The 18,339-nt window shown below is 48.7% G+C and overlaps 1 protein-coding gene across 1 annotated transcript in view; it reads left to right on the top strand.

Moving 5' to 3' along the window:
- LOC108573951 (homeobox protein homothorax) overlaps positions 1-18,339 on the top strand; it is a 506,295-nt gene that overhangs the window by 295,213 nt on the left and 192,743 nt on the right. Inside the window, exon 11 of the mRNA XM_017936443.1 lies at positions 7,695-7,843. Within this exon, the coding sequence (XP_017791932.1) occupies positions 7,695-7,843 (149 nt within the window). The remainder of the gene's footprint in view (positions 1-7,694; positions 7,844-18,339) is intronic.

Below are 18,339 nucleotides of genomic sequence, written 5' to 3'. Positions count from 1 at the left end.
TGTTGTCTCTCGAGTGCGACAATCTATGGTAAAACTAGTCTGTACATTGAATCTCATAGAAGACACTTGGGACACCTATATTTTTAATTCACCACTTTGGCGACAAACCTAACTTTCATACAAACGTTACAACACAACCTTCTCACCCAAAATTTCGTCCACCCTGTACATTCACCTAAACTTGCGTTAGTACCTTACCGGAAATAACCGCGTAAACTGCCACACTAATCCCGCTCGATTCTCGTCGGACAAGAAAGAAAATTCCAAACGATTTCCTGATGTGCCTGACAGCTACTTTCGCGTAGATGTCGCGTACCGTTTTCTTTCGTCGCTGAAGCTAATCGGGCCGTGAGATCTGCTCCGGCATACTCCACCGAATAAGGCATAGTCGCGGCGCTAAGCAAAGCGTAACGAGCGCGTCCGAGTGTCGCGCAGCGAAAGGTTAACGCGCGCTGCCGTGGCATACTAAATTATCCCCGTCGCTCGGCTCATTTGTAAGACAAACTCTCCTACAAAGTGTGCGCGCCGTTACTTGCCTGCTCGCCACTAGCTTGCGCGGGCCGATTTCGTGTTTGTCGCGGGACGCGAGTGACGCACACACAGAGAAGAAGAAGCTGCTTCCTCATCGCCTCTCATCTCTCCCACAATCGCCAATTAATCTTTCGGTTAAGCAGATTCACGGATTAACCCGGCTTGTCGTCTCTCTCTCTTTCTGCTGCCTCGTAGAAGATACGCGAACGCTCGACGGGAAATCGAGCGAGGCGATCTTCTTCGCGCGGCTCGTGCGTGATACAGAGAGAGAGAGAGGAAGAGGGCTTGCTGTGGAGTAAAAAATCGAGGGAAGAGGGGGATTGAGAGGGTGAGCCACGATCCGTCGAGCTGCATTTCATCGACGAAAATAGTTTGGGAATCGGCGAACAGAGAGAAGAAAACGTTTCTCGCTTGCTCTCTCTCTCTGTCGGTGGCTGTGGTGGTAGCACTGGTCGAGGTCGAGCGAGAATACGCGTGTTTTGGTCCGTTGACCCCTTCCGTGATTACCAACCACGCGAAAAACCCTTTACTTCCCGTCATAGTAGATCGCGTATCGAGCTTTATCGTTGTAACTTATTTTTTTTTTCTTCTTCTTTTAGGTTGGTTTTGCGAACAGAGTGTGTAGGCAGTGTACTCGAGTTGGGTGTTCCTTTTAGTTGGGAATTTTTCGTGGTATTTTATTGTAGCATTGTTTCGGGGGGTAATGGAATTATAGCGAAATAGTTACGAGCAGAATATTGAAAAATAGAAAGAAACATCCACGGGCGGACATTTTAACAAAGCACATTTTTATAGCGTTCGAATCTAAAATATACCGGCGGATAACTTTGTTTTATAGGTTGGACGGGTGCGTGAAAAACCGCGTAAAAAATACTACCAACGTTTATTCCAAATATTACATCATATAGAAACATGGGATATTAAATTTTCCACTTAACGGCGTTCGCTCTTTATCGTTTGTTTTTGCGTGACGTTCACGATGTGTTTTGAAAAATGAAATATATATGGATTCGGCCGGGCTTGATTTAACTCCTTTCATATTTCACATCCTCTAATATCGATAAATAAATCGCGGCTTTAACGGGCCAATATTTTGTCAAACTTTAGCGACGCCGCTCACAATTTACCCCCCTGAAATAATGCACAAACCGAGAGCTACGTTTCACTTCTAAATCATCCTTTCGTGAATCCTTTCATACGCCGCTAAGTCGAGCGTCTTTCAACAGATGAAAGAATCGTCAAATTATTTCCATCTCATTTACCACTTCTAGACGTTCGAAATTTCCTATGTTTCATCTTTACTGTACAGTATCGGGTCACAATTATAGCGCGATAAATTGAGAAGAGGAAGTTGAATACATCACCTCTCGAATTTTATCGTCTTCCATACCTCCGCGATCGATTATCAAACTCAGAACCCGGAATATCAACATTTCTAGCAATTAGAAAAGTCGCGGAACAAAGGGTGAAGATCTCGAGATCACTCGAAACGAAGAAGTGCTCGATGAGAAGGCGAATTCCAAAGAAACGAGTCTAACGATCTTCTCTTCTCCGCTTTCCCATCCTCCTCGTGATTCTTCCACGCGTTGCGTACCCAGCAAACAAATGTCTTAGTATCCGGTGCATTCTCTACCTACACGCTCGCGGAAGGTCGTGGCGGTTTTACGCTTCAGACAGTCGAAAGAGTTGGAAGCGGATCCGCTTGGCTGGAACGAGGTACATAGCTGGCTAGCTAGGGCTGAGTAAGAGGAGGAGAAACGAAGAAAGGGAAGAAGCTGGAACGAACAGGGTCCTCCTTCGACGGTATGGGAATAAGGAGTTTATTTTCGGTGGCCATATGCGCGGTTTATTTCGACAGTCCGCTGCTCGGCCACCCTAAATAGAGGTAGGGTGTTCTCTCCGCTTCGACGAAGACGTATTCGGTGGTTCGAGTCCTCCTCTCTCTCTCTCTCCTCGTCTCGTTTTGTCATCTTCATGTGGCCCGAAGAAGAAGCACAGAGCCCCGCGATATTCGTTCTTGATCGTGGGATAAAAATGACGGCGTACGCCGCGTGACATTAATTGCTACCTGCTCGAACAGGCAGAATTATTGTGTTATCGTGGCGTTTAAACCTTGTGGATCTCTTGTTATCCACTCTGACTGCCAGTTTCTTATCCAGCGTTGTACAACCGCCTCGCCTAATGATCACGTACGTCCGCCTCATTGGTTTTCGATCACGATTATTACCGTCATTGCCGCTTATTATTTCCACGGCGAATCAGCGATGCTCGCTCGAGCGTCCACGCTGCAGGCCCTTGAACTCTCTCTCACTCTCTCGCTTAGGGATCTCCGTTTGATCGTATCCTATTCAACCAACCACTGTATACGTATTTATCGAGACAGGAAGGGGGCAACGAAAATCTCACCGTGTATAATTAACCATTCTTCGAGATTCTTCTATGGCGTAAATGAAAGATGACGAAGACTTTCGCTTCCTCGACTCTTCGTTCGATGCACCGTTATCGTCGATAAACTAAACGCGAAGAGGAGGAGGAGAAGAAGTATAAGAAGAAGAAGAAGAAGAGAGGCCGTTTCCCCGATGTGGCAGCAGCCACTTCGACGTAGGGACCGCGTGTTTCGGCCGTGTCCGCTCGTCCTCTCGAAATAGCATATAGTCAGGCCGACGTGAGACTTCGCTTATTCTTGACCCATCGGCTAAGTATAGCCCGCGACAGCTCGAAAGAAAGAAGCAGCAGAGAGAGAGAGGAGAGAAGGAGAGAGAGAGAGAGAGAGAGAGAAAGAGAGAGAGAAAGCGGTATTCTCTCCTCTGTACGTCCGCGTTGGTCGTCAGCAGGATCCAGAGATTCTCTGCTGCTAGTCGTCGTCGTCGTCGTCGTCGTCTGATGTTCTTCACTGTGCAACGCGTGGAAGAGACGAGGAACGGCGTAAACGTATAATTGGCTGCACTTAAATCTCTATAACGCGGCAGTAAAAATGCGCGGTGCGCCGCGTAAATCAACACGAGGACGATATGGCGTATCCCACCCTAACTCTCTCTCCATCTCACTCTTTTGCTCGTAAACGCATGTGCATAGGGAACACGCGTGTGCACCGGCCCGCATGCCGTCGACAATTTTCGCGACTTTCCGCCACGCGATTTATCGCTGCGTTAAATTTCACCTCGATCCTCTCTGGCCAAGTTTAATTTCCGATGACTATGGTAGCCTGGCCTGGCCTGCATACCGGAGACACTTGTCTCTCTGTGTTGCTCGGTGAACGAGGCAACGTTTTACCATGCTGCTCAAGAGAGGGACTTAACGTCGATCGCGGACGGAACTACTACGTGGAACTACACTCGTCGATCCTGATCGGATCAGCGGCTAGAGAAACGCGGCTTCGCCTTATCAGTGACGGGACGTGGGCTGTTGGTCACGCGTGAATAACGACGCAGCCGGATTACGCGCGTGGCACGACTCCGGTTCGGAACGCGTGCAGTCGGTTAGGATTCTTAATTGCGCGTCGTTACTCCACCGGCTGGGAAATTAGATGTATCGTATGTTGGATGCGTATCTCCTCGTTCCGTACGAGCATTCCTACTCGGTTTATCGCTTGTGAGTAAAGGTGATGTATAGGAATTGGTCGGGGTGGGATGGTTGGCGTTATTGGTGATGCGACTTTTACTTCCTTCTTCACTTTCGTTTCGAACAGTTGTAACGCTGCCGCGTAACTCTGCGATATTTCAGTGGTACGCTATTTACGAGGTGTATTTAGTTGAACATTGTCGAGTTATAGATTCATTCATCTTGCAGGAGATTAAACGGTATAATTGGAGATTGCTGTCTTTTAACACTGTATAATGTGACTTGCGAGTTACTTAGCTATTTATCTATATTTTACGAGTCTCGTTTTATTTGTTTATACTACTGTATTATTACTATTTCTTTGCTCCTCGCGTGAAAATTTAAAATTTTGCGATAAAGAGTTAATTTCTTATCACATCATTTTCGGTACTATTCTTTGTACTTAATTTTATCGATCACTGCTCATATCATATAATTTCCAATGCTTATTTTCCCCTGTACGAGAAAGTAAAGGTCCCAGTTCCTATTAAAAATAATCGTACAAGTGTTTCTTCCCATATTCCACTGTCCAAATTCGCTCCTCGGAGCAATAGACGCACGCTTCTTAGAGAAGGTGGCTCTTTAGCGGCGCGTTCGTCTTCGGTTTCTTGTACAGGATGGAGAGGTTCGTTTTTCGGTGGGATTAGTTCCTCTCTCCCTCTAACACACGCGGAAATGAGAAATTCCTGACGAGCGGCAGCGGAGCACGGCTTCTTCGGCCGATACGTCAGGGCACGGTAACGGCGGCGTACGATCGGCACGCTACATTAACTCGATTCACCGAGTAAATTAACTGCAATCAGGGGGACGGTCCGCTGGCCATTCCGTTATTCCGCTAGCCGGCTGCCGGCCGTTCCGCGCGCCTCTAGACCGCTCTATTCGCTTCCACACGGACTCGCCATTACGAGCTGCTGGAACAACGGGCTACGACTGCGAGAGGATCTAACGTCGTTTTTGTTGCGCGTACAAGGACCACCGCAAACGATTCTCTCTCCCTCTGTGTCTGTCTTTGTACGCTGGACGAAAACAGCCGGCCAAGAGGAGGGAAACGGATCGACGCCAAGACTCCTGGCTCCTTGTGAATCCAACCGTGAGGACTCGACGCGATGACGTGATTTCTTGGCCCGTTATTGCCCGATTGCATGAGCCTAGTCTTCCTGTTCGATGGCTTATGCCAGTTGCGTCTGTCTTGCCGCGTTCGCTTCTCCATGTATGTTGGATTAGATGGATTCCGGACAGAGAATTTCTCGTAAATTGATTATTTGATTATCTGAAGCAGTGCAAGCATAAAAATTCGATAGACCGATGTAGGGTTATCGCGTCGAATTGATTAGTTGCTCGATTTTTAACTCTGGGGTGGTTTGGTGGATTTTTATGAAAGAGCCTTAGTTTGTCTCACCTTGCCAATTTTAAATTCGTGGGGTTAAGACGATGCAAGCATAAAAATTCTTATAATCGTTATCTAATAATTGTTATAATCAGCCACGAATGCAACGATACAAAGAACATAGCAAAGTTTCTAATTTCAATTTATCGAGTGATCATTAAATCTGATTCTAATAAATAACCCACGACGGTAGAGTAAACGAAGACTGTTCCAGAATAAACAACGAAACCTTTCTCACCCTCCGCGTTTCTTCCCAACTCCCGATCGATCACGCCGGAAACGAAACTGTCTGAAATATGAATCACGAATAAAGTGACCTCCCCCGATTGTCAGTCGATCGAGCCGCGGACGTTTAAAAAAAATTCCCGTCATCCTTAATTGAACATTCCGATGCTCTCTCTCTCTCTCTCTCACCCCTCGGTCCATTATTCCGCGCTGCGGGACGAAATACGCCGTCAGATCTGGAATCTCGTCGGCGAAATCGAATGGCAGGCAGTCGACGGTAGTCTGATCGAAGTCGATCGTTTTTCTCCCCTCTGGTTTTCTCCGTCCCTGGTCCAGGGAAAGCGGCGCAAACTCCTAGGATAACGTCGTATATACCTTCGATTTCCATCGATCTCCCGTCGTTTTCCACTCCGTTCGCTCCTATTGCTACGACGGACAAATTTTTCGTCCCGCTGCCACCCTTTTCGCCGGACGAATTCAAAGTTAATCTCAGCCACGAGACCGTTCCTCTTGGTGTTCGCTAGGGGTGGCCAGAGGCGCCCCCGGGCGACCTGTCATCGTGAACACCCCTGGGAGCACCGGGCTGGCTCACCCTGATCTCTCTGTTACGATAGAACCTTGGGAACCGGAGCCTTGGGCAGCACGATAAGGCTCGGTCATTTATAATCCGTCGGCGTAAGTAGCCTTTCTGCCGTTCCTTCTCCTTCCGCGCGCAACGGAGAAAGGAATAAAGGGAACCTCGGACTTCCGGCCGTTCACAATGAGATCGATCGAACGGGACGCCAGGTGAATTTCGATGATCGCCTTCCCTGTCCTTCTGATCGAGACTCCGTTTCCGTGTACTATTTTTAAACGGTGCGCCCGATAGGCGATTGGTTTTAAGTGACAGGACTCGGTGAAATACGTCTGATCACAGGATTTCTTGTTCTACTTGTTTAGGAAAGTGGAATTGTTCTCTTGTTTAAATTTATTAGGTTAGATCGTATTATGTAGATCAATATTTCCAGTATTTCCATAAGTGCCTTCTAATTCTACAACTTTTTCCTGTTTCCTTTTTGGTAAGACCGTTATATCGTCGCTATAGAATTTCCATTGAAACATATTTCTCTTTCGGTACGAACTTATGGGATGACCTAATACTTTAGGGAAGTTTAGATAATTTTTTATATTGCAAAATGTTTTAGGTAATTATTGATATTACAAAAAGCTAAGATCAACAAGCCAGCTGATTTATGAACGGTAGTTGTATGTTGTTTAAATTCGACAAGAACGTTATAAAGCGTCTTTTTTCCAAAAGCTCCAATTTCCCTGCCGGCGATCTGGTTCATCAGCAGAACCCTTAATTAATGCGAGGAATGGATCTGACGGAAAACGGAGCAAAGGGATGGGGGGGCACCTGGAAATGGCTCCGGTCCGATAATTTATAAAAATGATATTTGCCTCGGCGAAGCGTGACCGTAAGCCGTCTTAATATCTCTCATTACCGTCTCGCTGCTCGAGTCCCCGGTGACCGTGCAATTAAAAAGCTAAGATTGATAAATGACGGGGAATTAATGCGGCCAGGGGGATGGAGGGTTTGCCGAGGGTGGGGGTTAGAAACGTTTAGGGGGGCCAGCGAGCGAAAGAGGGACAGGGTGATTGCGGGTGGCTTAATGGTGTTTGTATGCATGGGAACCAGCCAGTCGGGGGTGAGGTAGTTATCGCTCTCGGTCTACTTTGCAGCTGAAAATCGGGACGTGGTTTAAAGTGCTCGAAAATCTCGCCCTTAATAATGCGTTCTGACGCCTCGAACGAGGGAGGGATGATGTACAGTAACGACCTTGTGATTTATTTTCTCCAATTTTTCTCCTCGTTTCTAACATTTTCTCGTTCACCTTTCACCCCGAGTATATTTAGAGAATTTTGAAAATCTGGAAAATGTTGAAAATGTGTGTCTTTGCTTTGATTACAGGTGACGCGAGTAACGCGAGTATCGGCAGCGGCGAGGGCACCGGTGAGGAAGACGACGATTCGTCGGGAAAGAAGAACCAGAAGAAGAGGGGCATCTTTCCTAAGGTCGCGACCAACATCCTCAGGGCGTGGCTGTTTCAACACCTCACGGTAAGTGTCTCTTGCATGCGTCTTTCGTCGTGTCGTACGTCTCGACGACGTACCTCTGTCCGCGAGTCTCGTGGACGTGTGCTGTCTCAGAACGACGTGCTCGTCGTTCGTCGTCCTCATCAACGACCGTGTTTCCCTCTCACCTCGTGTACCCCGCTGAAAACAAACCTAAAAATCACCTACAAAACACTCTAAAAAAGCAACAGCAACAACATCCGAAAAATTCGTCGTACAAAACTGCTCTAGTCGCAACGATTATTCACTTATCAAGCGGCGCTCGAAGGCAACAACGAGCGAAGATAAACGAGGCAACGAAACGGCCCGGGCAAAAAGAAACATTTCCTAAATTGCTTTTACCCGGCGCCCCGGAGTTAAGCTCCGAAACGAAGAGAGAAAAGAAGAAGCCTTGGGTCGAATACGGAAAAACGCGTTTCGGTGCGGAGGGACACACTAATCTCCTAATGCCAAGATAAGGAGCGTTGGTCGCGATGCCTCCTCCTACGCTCCGTCCATCCTCTTCCTACTGTAGCAACTATGGGCCCTTAGCCATCTAATGATTCACGGGTAATCTGAGCCGCAAAAAGCGCAACGCGATTAAAGGGACCAGGGGTGGTGTGTGTGGCGATGGCGGTGGTGGTGGTGGTGGCAGAGAGGGAAGAGTGGCGCGTCGGTGGCCGCGGTTGCGTAACGTTGCGCGGCAATTCGGAGCACGGTACATTGTCCCTCATACTACGGACACCCCATAGATTTCGGGTGTGATCAGGTTACCTTGCGAGAGCGGTAATCATATTGCAGCTCGGTTAATGCCATTACCGCACCGGTAGGGGGGGGATGGTTGGCAGCCACCCTCGAAACCACCCCGCAACCAACGCGTCCCGCCGCGCCTCCTCCCCTTCCCGTTTCTCCGCGCTTCCACGGCGCCCGGCTTCGGCAACCCCCTAACAACGTGTATTGGATATGACGTCGGGGATAGTGGGTTCATGGTTTAATGCATATACGCTGTTTGCGCGATGACGATATCGCGCGATGCTGAAAAGACGAGCCTTCCTGCTACGACTTCCTCTTGGTCGTAGTTATTCGCAGACTCGAGAGCTCCGCGATCCTTTCGCGTGTCGAAGATGGAGGTTTCGATTGGTATTGGGTTGTTGCGCGATATGTGAAGTCGATGGTTGCGGATTGTGTGAAAGTTTGTTTGTGACGGGGATAGAGTAACAAGTAACAATTTTGCCTCGTTCTGCGGTGTTTAGGGAGGAATCGTGTTAGTTGTGTATTTTTCAAGAGATGGATACGTTGGTAGATTAGGGCAATTGTTGAAAGATCGATAGACTGTGGATTTTTATGCATTTATAGGAAATTTGAGGGTAAAAAATTGCACATAATGCGCGTGATCGGAAAAATATCCAAATTATAGTGCTTTTTACAATACCTGACAGGTGGAATAATTTTCTATCGAAGTTCTACTTTTTTTGCTATATTTTCGAAAATATAGATTTGCATCAGAAATTGGTTTGAAAAGTGATGAAAAATCTTCGTCGGAATGTTCGATGAGTTAAGCTTATTGCAGGTGTCGCGTCAAATTGGCGCAGGTGTAATTCTTACCTAGACGAAGAAGAGGATTCTTCGCGTCGGTTTTACGAATCTCGTTTCATCCCGAGCCAGTGGCGCCGATAAATTAGGAACAATTACAAGGTGAAAATAAGAGGAGCATCAGGGGCGTGTTCACGATTCATGGATCTCTGGACGCGGTGTTCCACGCGGCCGTGCTATTACGCGATATCCACTGCCAGAAATTACAGCGGTTTTTCGCGACGGTCGTCTCGGCTGGGCATTCGTCTCGGCGTTATTACGAGCGATTAAGCGACTGTACCGTGAACCGGAATTCATTCGGCGCGCTGGATACATATTACGCCTTAAAAGAGTAACTGACTCGAGCCAAGTGTGTATTCACTCGAGTGCCAGCCTCTTAAAGAGCTCCTTCCGACGTTCCCCCTTTTTCCACCAAACGAATTACGGCCTCAACAGCCTTGATTTAGCGTCCTAATCTTTCTCCCGCGATGACTTACGGCCGCAACAAGGGCTAACATTCGCGTTGCTCACCCCGCGCGACCGTTTCGCCAGTAATTATCACGGAACAGATGTCTGAAACGAGTGTGGCTCAATCTTTGCCGCGGCTAGTTCACCCCACTTACCCATTTCTCCCCTCCCTGATTTTCTTCTTCTATTTTTCCACTCTTTAACTCTTTAACGTCGTTACCATTACCACGTGGAACGTTAAGTGTCATTTCACACGTGAAACGTGTCTCGTGCATTAAGATATTCCGCGTACGCATGTTGTCTCAGAGTTGAAGATTTATAGATAGTTAGAGGGAAAACGTGAAAGTGTGAAATTATCGATAGAGGTTAAACAACAAATTCGCGGTGTTAAGATTAAACCCGGTGACAGGTTTATATCATGTTTTTCACCAACCCTCCAATATCCAATTTCATTTCCATAGATTCACGTATCCCGTACGACGATCACTTTTATCATCACGTAACAAGAGCTGCTGCTTACCAGCCTCTAACAACGTGCACCGCTAACGTTCAGATAAATCAGCTTATGGCCAAAGTTGAATACCAAGCTCGCGTTAGACGGTAAATTTATCAGCGTGAAAGCGAATGCGACGTGGTCGTCGTCTGTTCCGCAGTGTCGTCGTCGTCGTCGTCGTCTACGTCGTCGTGGTGGTCGCTTTCATCGGGAATTCCAGATCGTAGCCGGCCACCGGCCACGTCGTTTCACCCCGTCGCCGAAACATTTCGGAATCGCGGTTGCTCGCGCCAAGGAATTCGTCGGAGCGCGCCAATAACCTGTCCCCGTTCGAGAAAGCCAACTCCAATCCGCGTTCCACATTGACGCAGAAGTAGACGAGAAAAGAGAGAGAGAGAGAGAAAGTGTGTGTGTGTATGCGTGTACTGGACAGGAAAGCGGATCGTTTGCGGGCATAGTTTACATACGGCCATAGATAGATGGCCGCGATCGAATAAGGAGCGAGAAGCGGTCAGATAGACTCGCGTGCCGCGGTCGTAGACGTACGAAAAGAGAAAAACTAGCCGCGGTGTTTCGGCTGACGTTAGATCAAAGGAGACGAATACGCTGCAAAGAGAACTGCACGATTCGAAGACACGGAAAGAACCGTTTGCGAGTTGGCCAGACCGGACCCCTGTACGACTGGGTATAAATTAAATTAATTTGATGGAGGCGGAGGAGTGGCCCTGTATGCACCTTACGTCGCGACTATGTGTTTTCTCGAGTTTTCTTCCTCAGCCTTCGGGGAGAGAGAACGTGTCGAGTTTTATTCGTACGGGAAGGTTTCGCGAGGAATGGCGTAGGTCGTGGAAATTCACGTTAAATCGTGGAAAGTCAGGGTCATCGGGTGAAAGTCGCGTAGAATTCGTGTTTAATCCAGGAAGATTGGCTGTTTAGAGACACGACGAGAGATCAAGTGATTTATTTGTTCGCTGGAAGCCGGTTGAAACATGAATAATTTAGACGTCGTCGCGGATAGAAAGGGTCGACGTTAATTCGATACAAGGATGTTGAAACAAGTCGAGGACGTCGTAACGCCGTCAGAGTACAAAATCGTTTCGGTTGTTCAGGCGAGAGGTCGCCAGAAGAGACGTCTTTCTCCCTGGGTTTCGCTCTCTTGTTCGCCAGTTCTCTCCATCTCTCTCTCTCTCTCTCCTATCTCTGTTGCTCCTTGGCTGTCATTTTGAAAGCCATCCCGACGGCCGCCCCTCACCAACCCGTCCGTACGTCTGTCCGACCAGCCAGCGTACCAACCGACCGACCAACCAACCAACTCTGCGACCCTCCCCAAGTTTAATTAGACGGAAGAGGAGCATACATCATGGTCGACTCCGTGTCCCGACCTTCCATGCCAGCCAACTTGGGCTTTCCAGAATTGTGGCCACCGACCTACTACCACACCACTTCTCTGCCCGCTCGTTCCTTCACGCTCGAGTTTCGGGGACGATGTTTCAAACGGGGCGAGTCTACTCACTTCTCTAGTATCGTGTCCTCCTTTTCGCCAATTCTGTGTCGCGCTGCTTTCAAACGTCAGAGAAGAACGTTCGTACACGAGAATTATTCTTCTTTTTTCATTAAAACACACACACCACCGCTGATCTAATTCTCTGGAAAAGTTATCTCGCGTGAATTCGAATGCCGCATTTCACCGAACCATAGATTCTCTCATCCCCCCGAGAGAATATTCTTACGAAATCTGAGCCAACGGCGGATCCGAACGAAAGAATGGAGAATTCATTACGAAAGTTTCTTCTCGAACGGAGTCGGTAACAATTGCGCGTGGCGCTTCAGCGATAATCCGGAAGTCCGCGCGTCCGGGACGGGGGACGGTGGGAAAAGAAGAAAGATTGAAGATGGAGTCGACATATATAATCCATTTTAATTTACTCGGAAGATATATCCGTCTAGCTTGCAGTTTCCTGCGACTTCGTCGTCGCCTCTCTCTCATCTTCCTTCCTCCTCGTTCTCCCATTTTCTACCTCCTCGATCCTTCTTCGGCGTCGTCCTTATCCTTAGACACCGTAGCCCAGAGTCTTCTTATATCAATGGAAGCATTTCGCGAAATTACATTTGCCAGTGACGCTCCGTTTCGCGTATCGAGCGGGGCGTTTCTGAAATCTGACATTTTTCACCAGCCAATTTATAGTTCTCGTACCGAATCCTTTTTCTCTCGAACCTGCCGGGGACGAAAAATTTTCACGCTAGTCCAGTTGAAGTGTAGAAAATTCGAATGGAAGAGCAAACGACGATTCTTATTGGATGTTTCGTGTTGTAACACGAGAACGGAGCATAGTCGAGGCAATCAATAAGCCATCTAAGGCAGGTAATGCTGCTACGGTACAAACCGCAAACCGGCAATGCCATTATCTGCACACGTACTAACACACACATGTACACGTATATATAGACGGACATGCACGAATACCAGGCAACTAGCTGAGAGATGCAAGCGCAGTTTCATCAAGATCGATAATGAACCGCGTTTCATTTAGCGTATTGCTCTCTGCCATTCCAATATATCTTGCCGCGATCTTTAATTCATCCGTATCGCGCGCGGCGATCGGATCGGGACGCAGCGTGAAGCTGCGAACAAAAACGGCAGATCGATCTGACGCGTGGCGGCATTCTTCCACGTTCGACTTCTCTCTGTAAAACGCCATAATCCATGCCACGACCGAGCCTTTTTCTACCGCCAATAGAATTGCAAATCCATTATTTCCGTTCTCTTGTCACGACACGGCTCCAGCTCTTTTAATCGTCTCTCTCTCGTTTGAAAGCCGCGCGTTCGCCATCTCGTACACACGTACAACGAGGGGAAGAAGGAGGAAAACACATTTCGTTTCCGAACGATCAACTTTCCGCGCCCGGAAATCGTTCTCGAGAAATCCAGATTATTCTTCCTTTCCCCTTTGGTAGAGAACTCCAGAGACACGTATCTCCCTCCTCTGTAGCTGTATTCGCGCGACGGTTTTCACCGAAAGCGACGCGTCGTGAATGTGACGAGGAGAAGGGAGAAACCTCTCTCTCTCTCTCCGGGTCTTAGCCCCGGATATTTTAAACAATTTGCATAGACAATCATAGCGGCCGTTTTTTCGGCCGTAAAGGGGCTCTCGACGGCACTCGAGTCGACTGCCACGACCCGCCAGCTGGCTGACTGGTTGCCTCTGTCCGCACCGCCCCCTTCTGCCGCCGCAACTACCGCCGCCAGAGCGTTTTATGCCGCCATAACCGTAGCGCGGCATGGCCCACTTAGATCTGCTATCTCGGCCCCAACGTGGTGTCCGCGTACCACCGGCTGATATCTATTGTCCCCTTGCCACCCCTGGACCAGCCGTTTAACCGACTCACTTCCGCTACCAGCTGCTCGTCCTTGCCCATTGCTGGGTCAAGGTCTGCGAGATGACCCGTTCGCCGCACGCCGGTGAATGCGGTCCAACGACCGTTTGACGAGTTCGTTAACTGGAGAGAAGCAGGAAGTAGAAGAGACGCGTGTGCTTTCGGACAATTGTTTCACCGTGGAGGAAAAGGTTAGGTTCGACACGAGGCGACGCGCCCGTTGTCACCCTATCGGCTCGAAAGGACGTGGAGGAGACGTTTGCATACATCGACCGGCAGTTTTCCGCTCGAACAAATCCTCGCGACGCGTTTCGCCTTCCTTTCTAACCCCCGGTCGGGAAGTCGATCCTTCGTTCTCTCTCTCTCTGCTCTTCCTGCTCGCTCTTTCACCCCTACACGTCCTGAATTTTCTTTATTCCACCGTGTTTCACGATCTTACGATCTGCCTACGCCAGGGATTTTCCGAGGAGCGTGGATAACGGCTCTGCGATCGGGGAATCAATTATGAGATTCATTGTTCAGATTCTTTTTGGGTTGTGGGGTTTTTTGATGGGAAATTTTGTTTGCGTTGAAGTAGGAATAATTGGAGGAACGTTAATATCATATTTCCTACTAATTTTTTTTTGAACTTGTTAAATATTCTTCCAAAAATTAATCGTAATTCTAACTCCAGCTTTGGTGTCTAAATAATGTGCAATATGTTAGCTTTTCTTGCGTGACGCAGTACTAAAACGATAAATAGCAGACGTTTGCATGCCTAGCCTGTGAAAAAAATCACAAGTCAAGGGGTTACTTAAAAGTACTTAAGTAAATCGTAAATTGTTTTACGCTAGTCGGTTTGCTCAGTTGTCAAGCTGCTCTCGGTGAAAGCTGCTAGGTGTGCGGGAACACATTGCGTCGGCGTTAGAAGGGTCAAGCAAGACGACGTAATTTCCTCTGTCTGGACGGGGTAGGTTGGTTGAAGCGGCGTTTCCGTGTCCTCTCGGTTGTCCTTCTGGCGTCTGGCGAAAGGTATCTCCCCCCCGTCGTCCACACGGCGTGTCCCTACGGTCAACCTACAACCTTCAACCTCCTCTGGTTGGCCCCGGGGTACGGCAACCCCTTCTTGCCTTTCGGTTCGTGCTCACTGGCGCCGCCTCGGCTCGCATTTGAATATAATACTTGGCCCTCGTCGAGCGACCGTCCCGGCAACCGAAGCGAACTGTAATTATGTTGATGCGCAGCCATTGTTGCGTCCATCCTGGACGCCCGGTTGAATGCCGAATCTCCTTCTTTCCCTCTTTGGTAAGGCCTCCTCACTCGCCCACGCCGCCACTATGGCGAGAGAAACCGAGACGATTATTCTTTGTATCCTTGATGCGTTTTACCGAAACCGGACAACGAGTAGAAAGTCAGTCCTGCTGCTAGTATTACAGTCTCATTTTATATCACTCCCGGCGCTTTCTTATCGTCGTTAGTTACGGTGATCCTAAAAGAGAAGTCAATTACAGTATTTATTCCTTCGTGAATCACATTTGGAAGATAGAAGGAATTTGAAATTCCTAACACCGCCCGGTGTTTCCGCTTCGTAAAAAGGATTCACACTCTAGTAACACTTGTACAGCTAGTTAAAAGCAAAAAAGAAAGGAGGGAGCAGGGATTGGTAACAATCGATCGTCCAATTTCGAAGTAAAACTACTGATCCCCGTGTGAAATTAATTGCGGGGCCAGTTTCCCGGAGATTAACCTTCCGGGGCAGAGCGATAGGGAGCCAGGCAAACCGTAGGGATGATTAAAAAAAGGAAGAGAATTCTTAAGAGCCAGGTTGGATAATTGCAAAAACTGCACGCGGTTAGCGTCGCAAACGGCGCTATCCGTGGGTAGAGAGAAACGCCGTTGCATCGGAGTGGCGCGCAACGTGGTTTCAGCGTCGAGAGCCACCACCACCACCGCCATGAAGGGGGTGGTGCGCGGACCCAGGATTAGACTGTCGCCCCACGACAGGGTAAGCCCCTATTTTTGCGAAATTTATCGCCGTTAATCCCTCACCCTCCTCACCCTCACCGTTCTCTCCATCGTGCCCGTTGTTCTCGTTGTCCTCTCCGGTTTTGTCCTTCTCTTTCTCCCTTCGCTCGTTCGTCTCTCTACCTACTCCTCCTCTTCCACTTGCCGCTGCTGCAGATCCCTCTCTCTCTCTGTCTCCTCATCCTCCTCTCTCTACGCTACGTTGTCGATATGAAAAATAATAAAACGCCGCGTCTTTATAGTGGTAGCTATTCGCCCTTCGCCCCGCGGACGCGACGCGATGTGCCCGGCCACTTTCAGCTGCGCGCTGGACTACTCGTCGACGGGTAATCCGGCCGGGATTTAAAACATTCGTATCTTGAATATGCATTCATAGGTTTAAACCTGCGGGGCTGGATACCTCTCTCCCTGTATGTATGTATATATCTCTGTGTGTCGGCCCGAAAGGGGAGAAGAGAGTATACGTAGATACAGAGAGATTTGTGTTCGTGTGCGTTCTCATCCTTACACGCGCTAAGCGGCGAGCAGAGCCCTGGGTATTAGCTCGGCCACTCATTAGCCTTTCTGGTCCTACTTGTCGCTTGACGTAATCTCACGTCCGTCCCACGAGCAACCGGACCAAGGCTTAACTTTGACGCCGCGCCACGTCGCTACTTCCGGGGCTATCACCTTCGCCGTCCAGTCGAGATCCGCACCAGCAGCAGCTCGTGACGCTCGTTAAGGTCTAGACTCGAGCTCTCTTCGTGCACTTTTCAACATGCGCGCGCACACACACACACAGGATTCCCCTGGCCGCGTTATCAGATCCCTCGCTGAAATATACGCCCGACAACAGGGGAAATGAGTTATTCTGTTAGCCGAGGCGAGAATTCGAGCAATCTGTTCTTCCCGTCGCTGTGCTACTTTTGCTCCCGGTACTTGTATATGCGTGTACAGAGTATGATTCAATGGTGGTAATTTCTTGGCGATTCTGAAGGTTTCCTCCAGGTGTGAACCATGTCGAGGATTCGTCAGGGACGGTGCTTTCGTTACAGTTTAAATTAATCCAATTATGCATGCCGTGCACACTCTGGACTGGCCCTGTGTTATCTCTCTTTCTCTTTCCTTCTCCTCCGGTTGGGACTTTAAAGGTTTAAGCCGTATAATGGACGTAAGGTCCGCGGCGTCATCCATATGCAAAGCGTCCAAAGCGGCGGCAAGGATTAGTCACGGCGATTTCGAAAGGATCCGGGACGAACGGCGAAATTTACGTGGCGACTCTCGCTCCAACACCTTGCACGCTGATTTGTCGTCCATCGTCCCTCGTTACGCTCGATTCAATCTCGTATCAATCCAATTACTTCGACCAGCCGAGCCACCACCACCGCCGCACGTTCTTTTCTCTCCGTGTAGTCTGTTCTTCTTATCCTCCGAGGTATTCCTCCGGACGTGTTTTCTTCTATCTCGGCGAAGAAGAGGGGAAAAAACGACGGCAGAATGTACGTGTAGCCTGTTTCATCAGCATCCACCTGAAGCTCGCTTAATAACCGCTTAACGTCCCGCAGTTATCGCGACTCCGAAAGCGTGTAGTCTCGGTTGGTCCCATGAGAGACGCGAACGGATTTATGGGGCAGAGCCACGACGATGCTCGTGGTTCAACTAGGCTGAGTCCCGTGGACACAAAACGTGCCTCCTCCTAGAACGCTTCTTGAATTCTCTCTCTCTCTATTCCACCAATGATAGTTCTGCGAACGCGGCGGTCCCATTAAGGCGTGTTATCCGCGATTCCCAGTAGACCTCTAAATTCCTTCTAGGCGTCTCTAGCTCATGGTGCACGATGAAGATGAGGAATGAACCCAGAGTGGTATTCCTCGGTCTATAGATTCGATCCTAGTCCGTTTGTGGTTTCTAGCTTGTCTACGTGTGTTCGTGAACGTTTCAGCCAGGGATCAGGATATCGGTGGCACCCCATTAAGGAGAGTGCCGGATGTCCAAGGAGTATGTGTGCAACCAGCTAGCATTAGACGCTACTACATGTTCGTACAACATCGAGAATAGACACGTGTGTGTGTGTGGATGTTGATCAGGTATTGACGTGTACCTGTACGTACACATCAATACACGATGTCTTCCCTATCTATCTATCTTATTCCTTGTTTTTACTCTCTCTCTTTGGAACACGATCAAAGAAGAGAGGAACAGGATCAGGAATTGCAACTGCACAGATGCTGTACACAGGACTTGTCTCATCGATTATATTATTCACAACACGTTGAACGCTTTCAGAGGGACGCTGGTCCATGTATCCTGTAGGCTCTCTTTCCACGGTGGTGGATGATTCGCGAGCGAACACGGATCCATCGACCGATCGATAGATCGATACCCCTCTTTTTGCCTCGTTCTCTTCGTTCCAGGTCTCTCTTACCGCCCCTGGGTTTGCCCGCGCGGCGGTACAATGGCGCGACGTTTATGCGCGGAACATTAATTACCGAGCCGTTAACAAAATATCATCGAGTGTTTTCAATCGATAATAAAGGCGGGACACAAAACACCGGAAACTCCGTGTATAAATTATTTACGGCCGAACAGAGCACCGCGCGACTAGAGAGAG

This window comes from Habropoda laboriosa, unplaced genomic scaffold, assembly GCF_001263275.1.
Source record: "Habropoda laboriosa isolate 0110345459 unplaced genomic scaffold, ASM126327v1 scaffold156, whole genome shotgun sequence".
In the NCBI taxonomy this organism is placed as follows: Eukaryota; Metazoa; Arthropoda; class Insecta; order Hymenoptera; family Apidae; genus Habropoda; species Habropoda laboriosa.
Note: the sequence above shows the minus strand (reverse complement) of the source record. Positions and strands in the feature narration are given on the sequence as shown.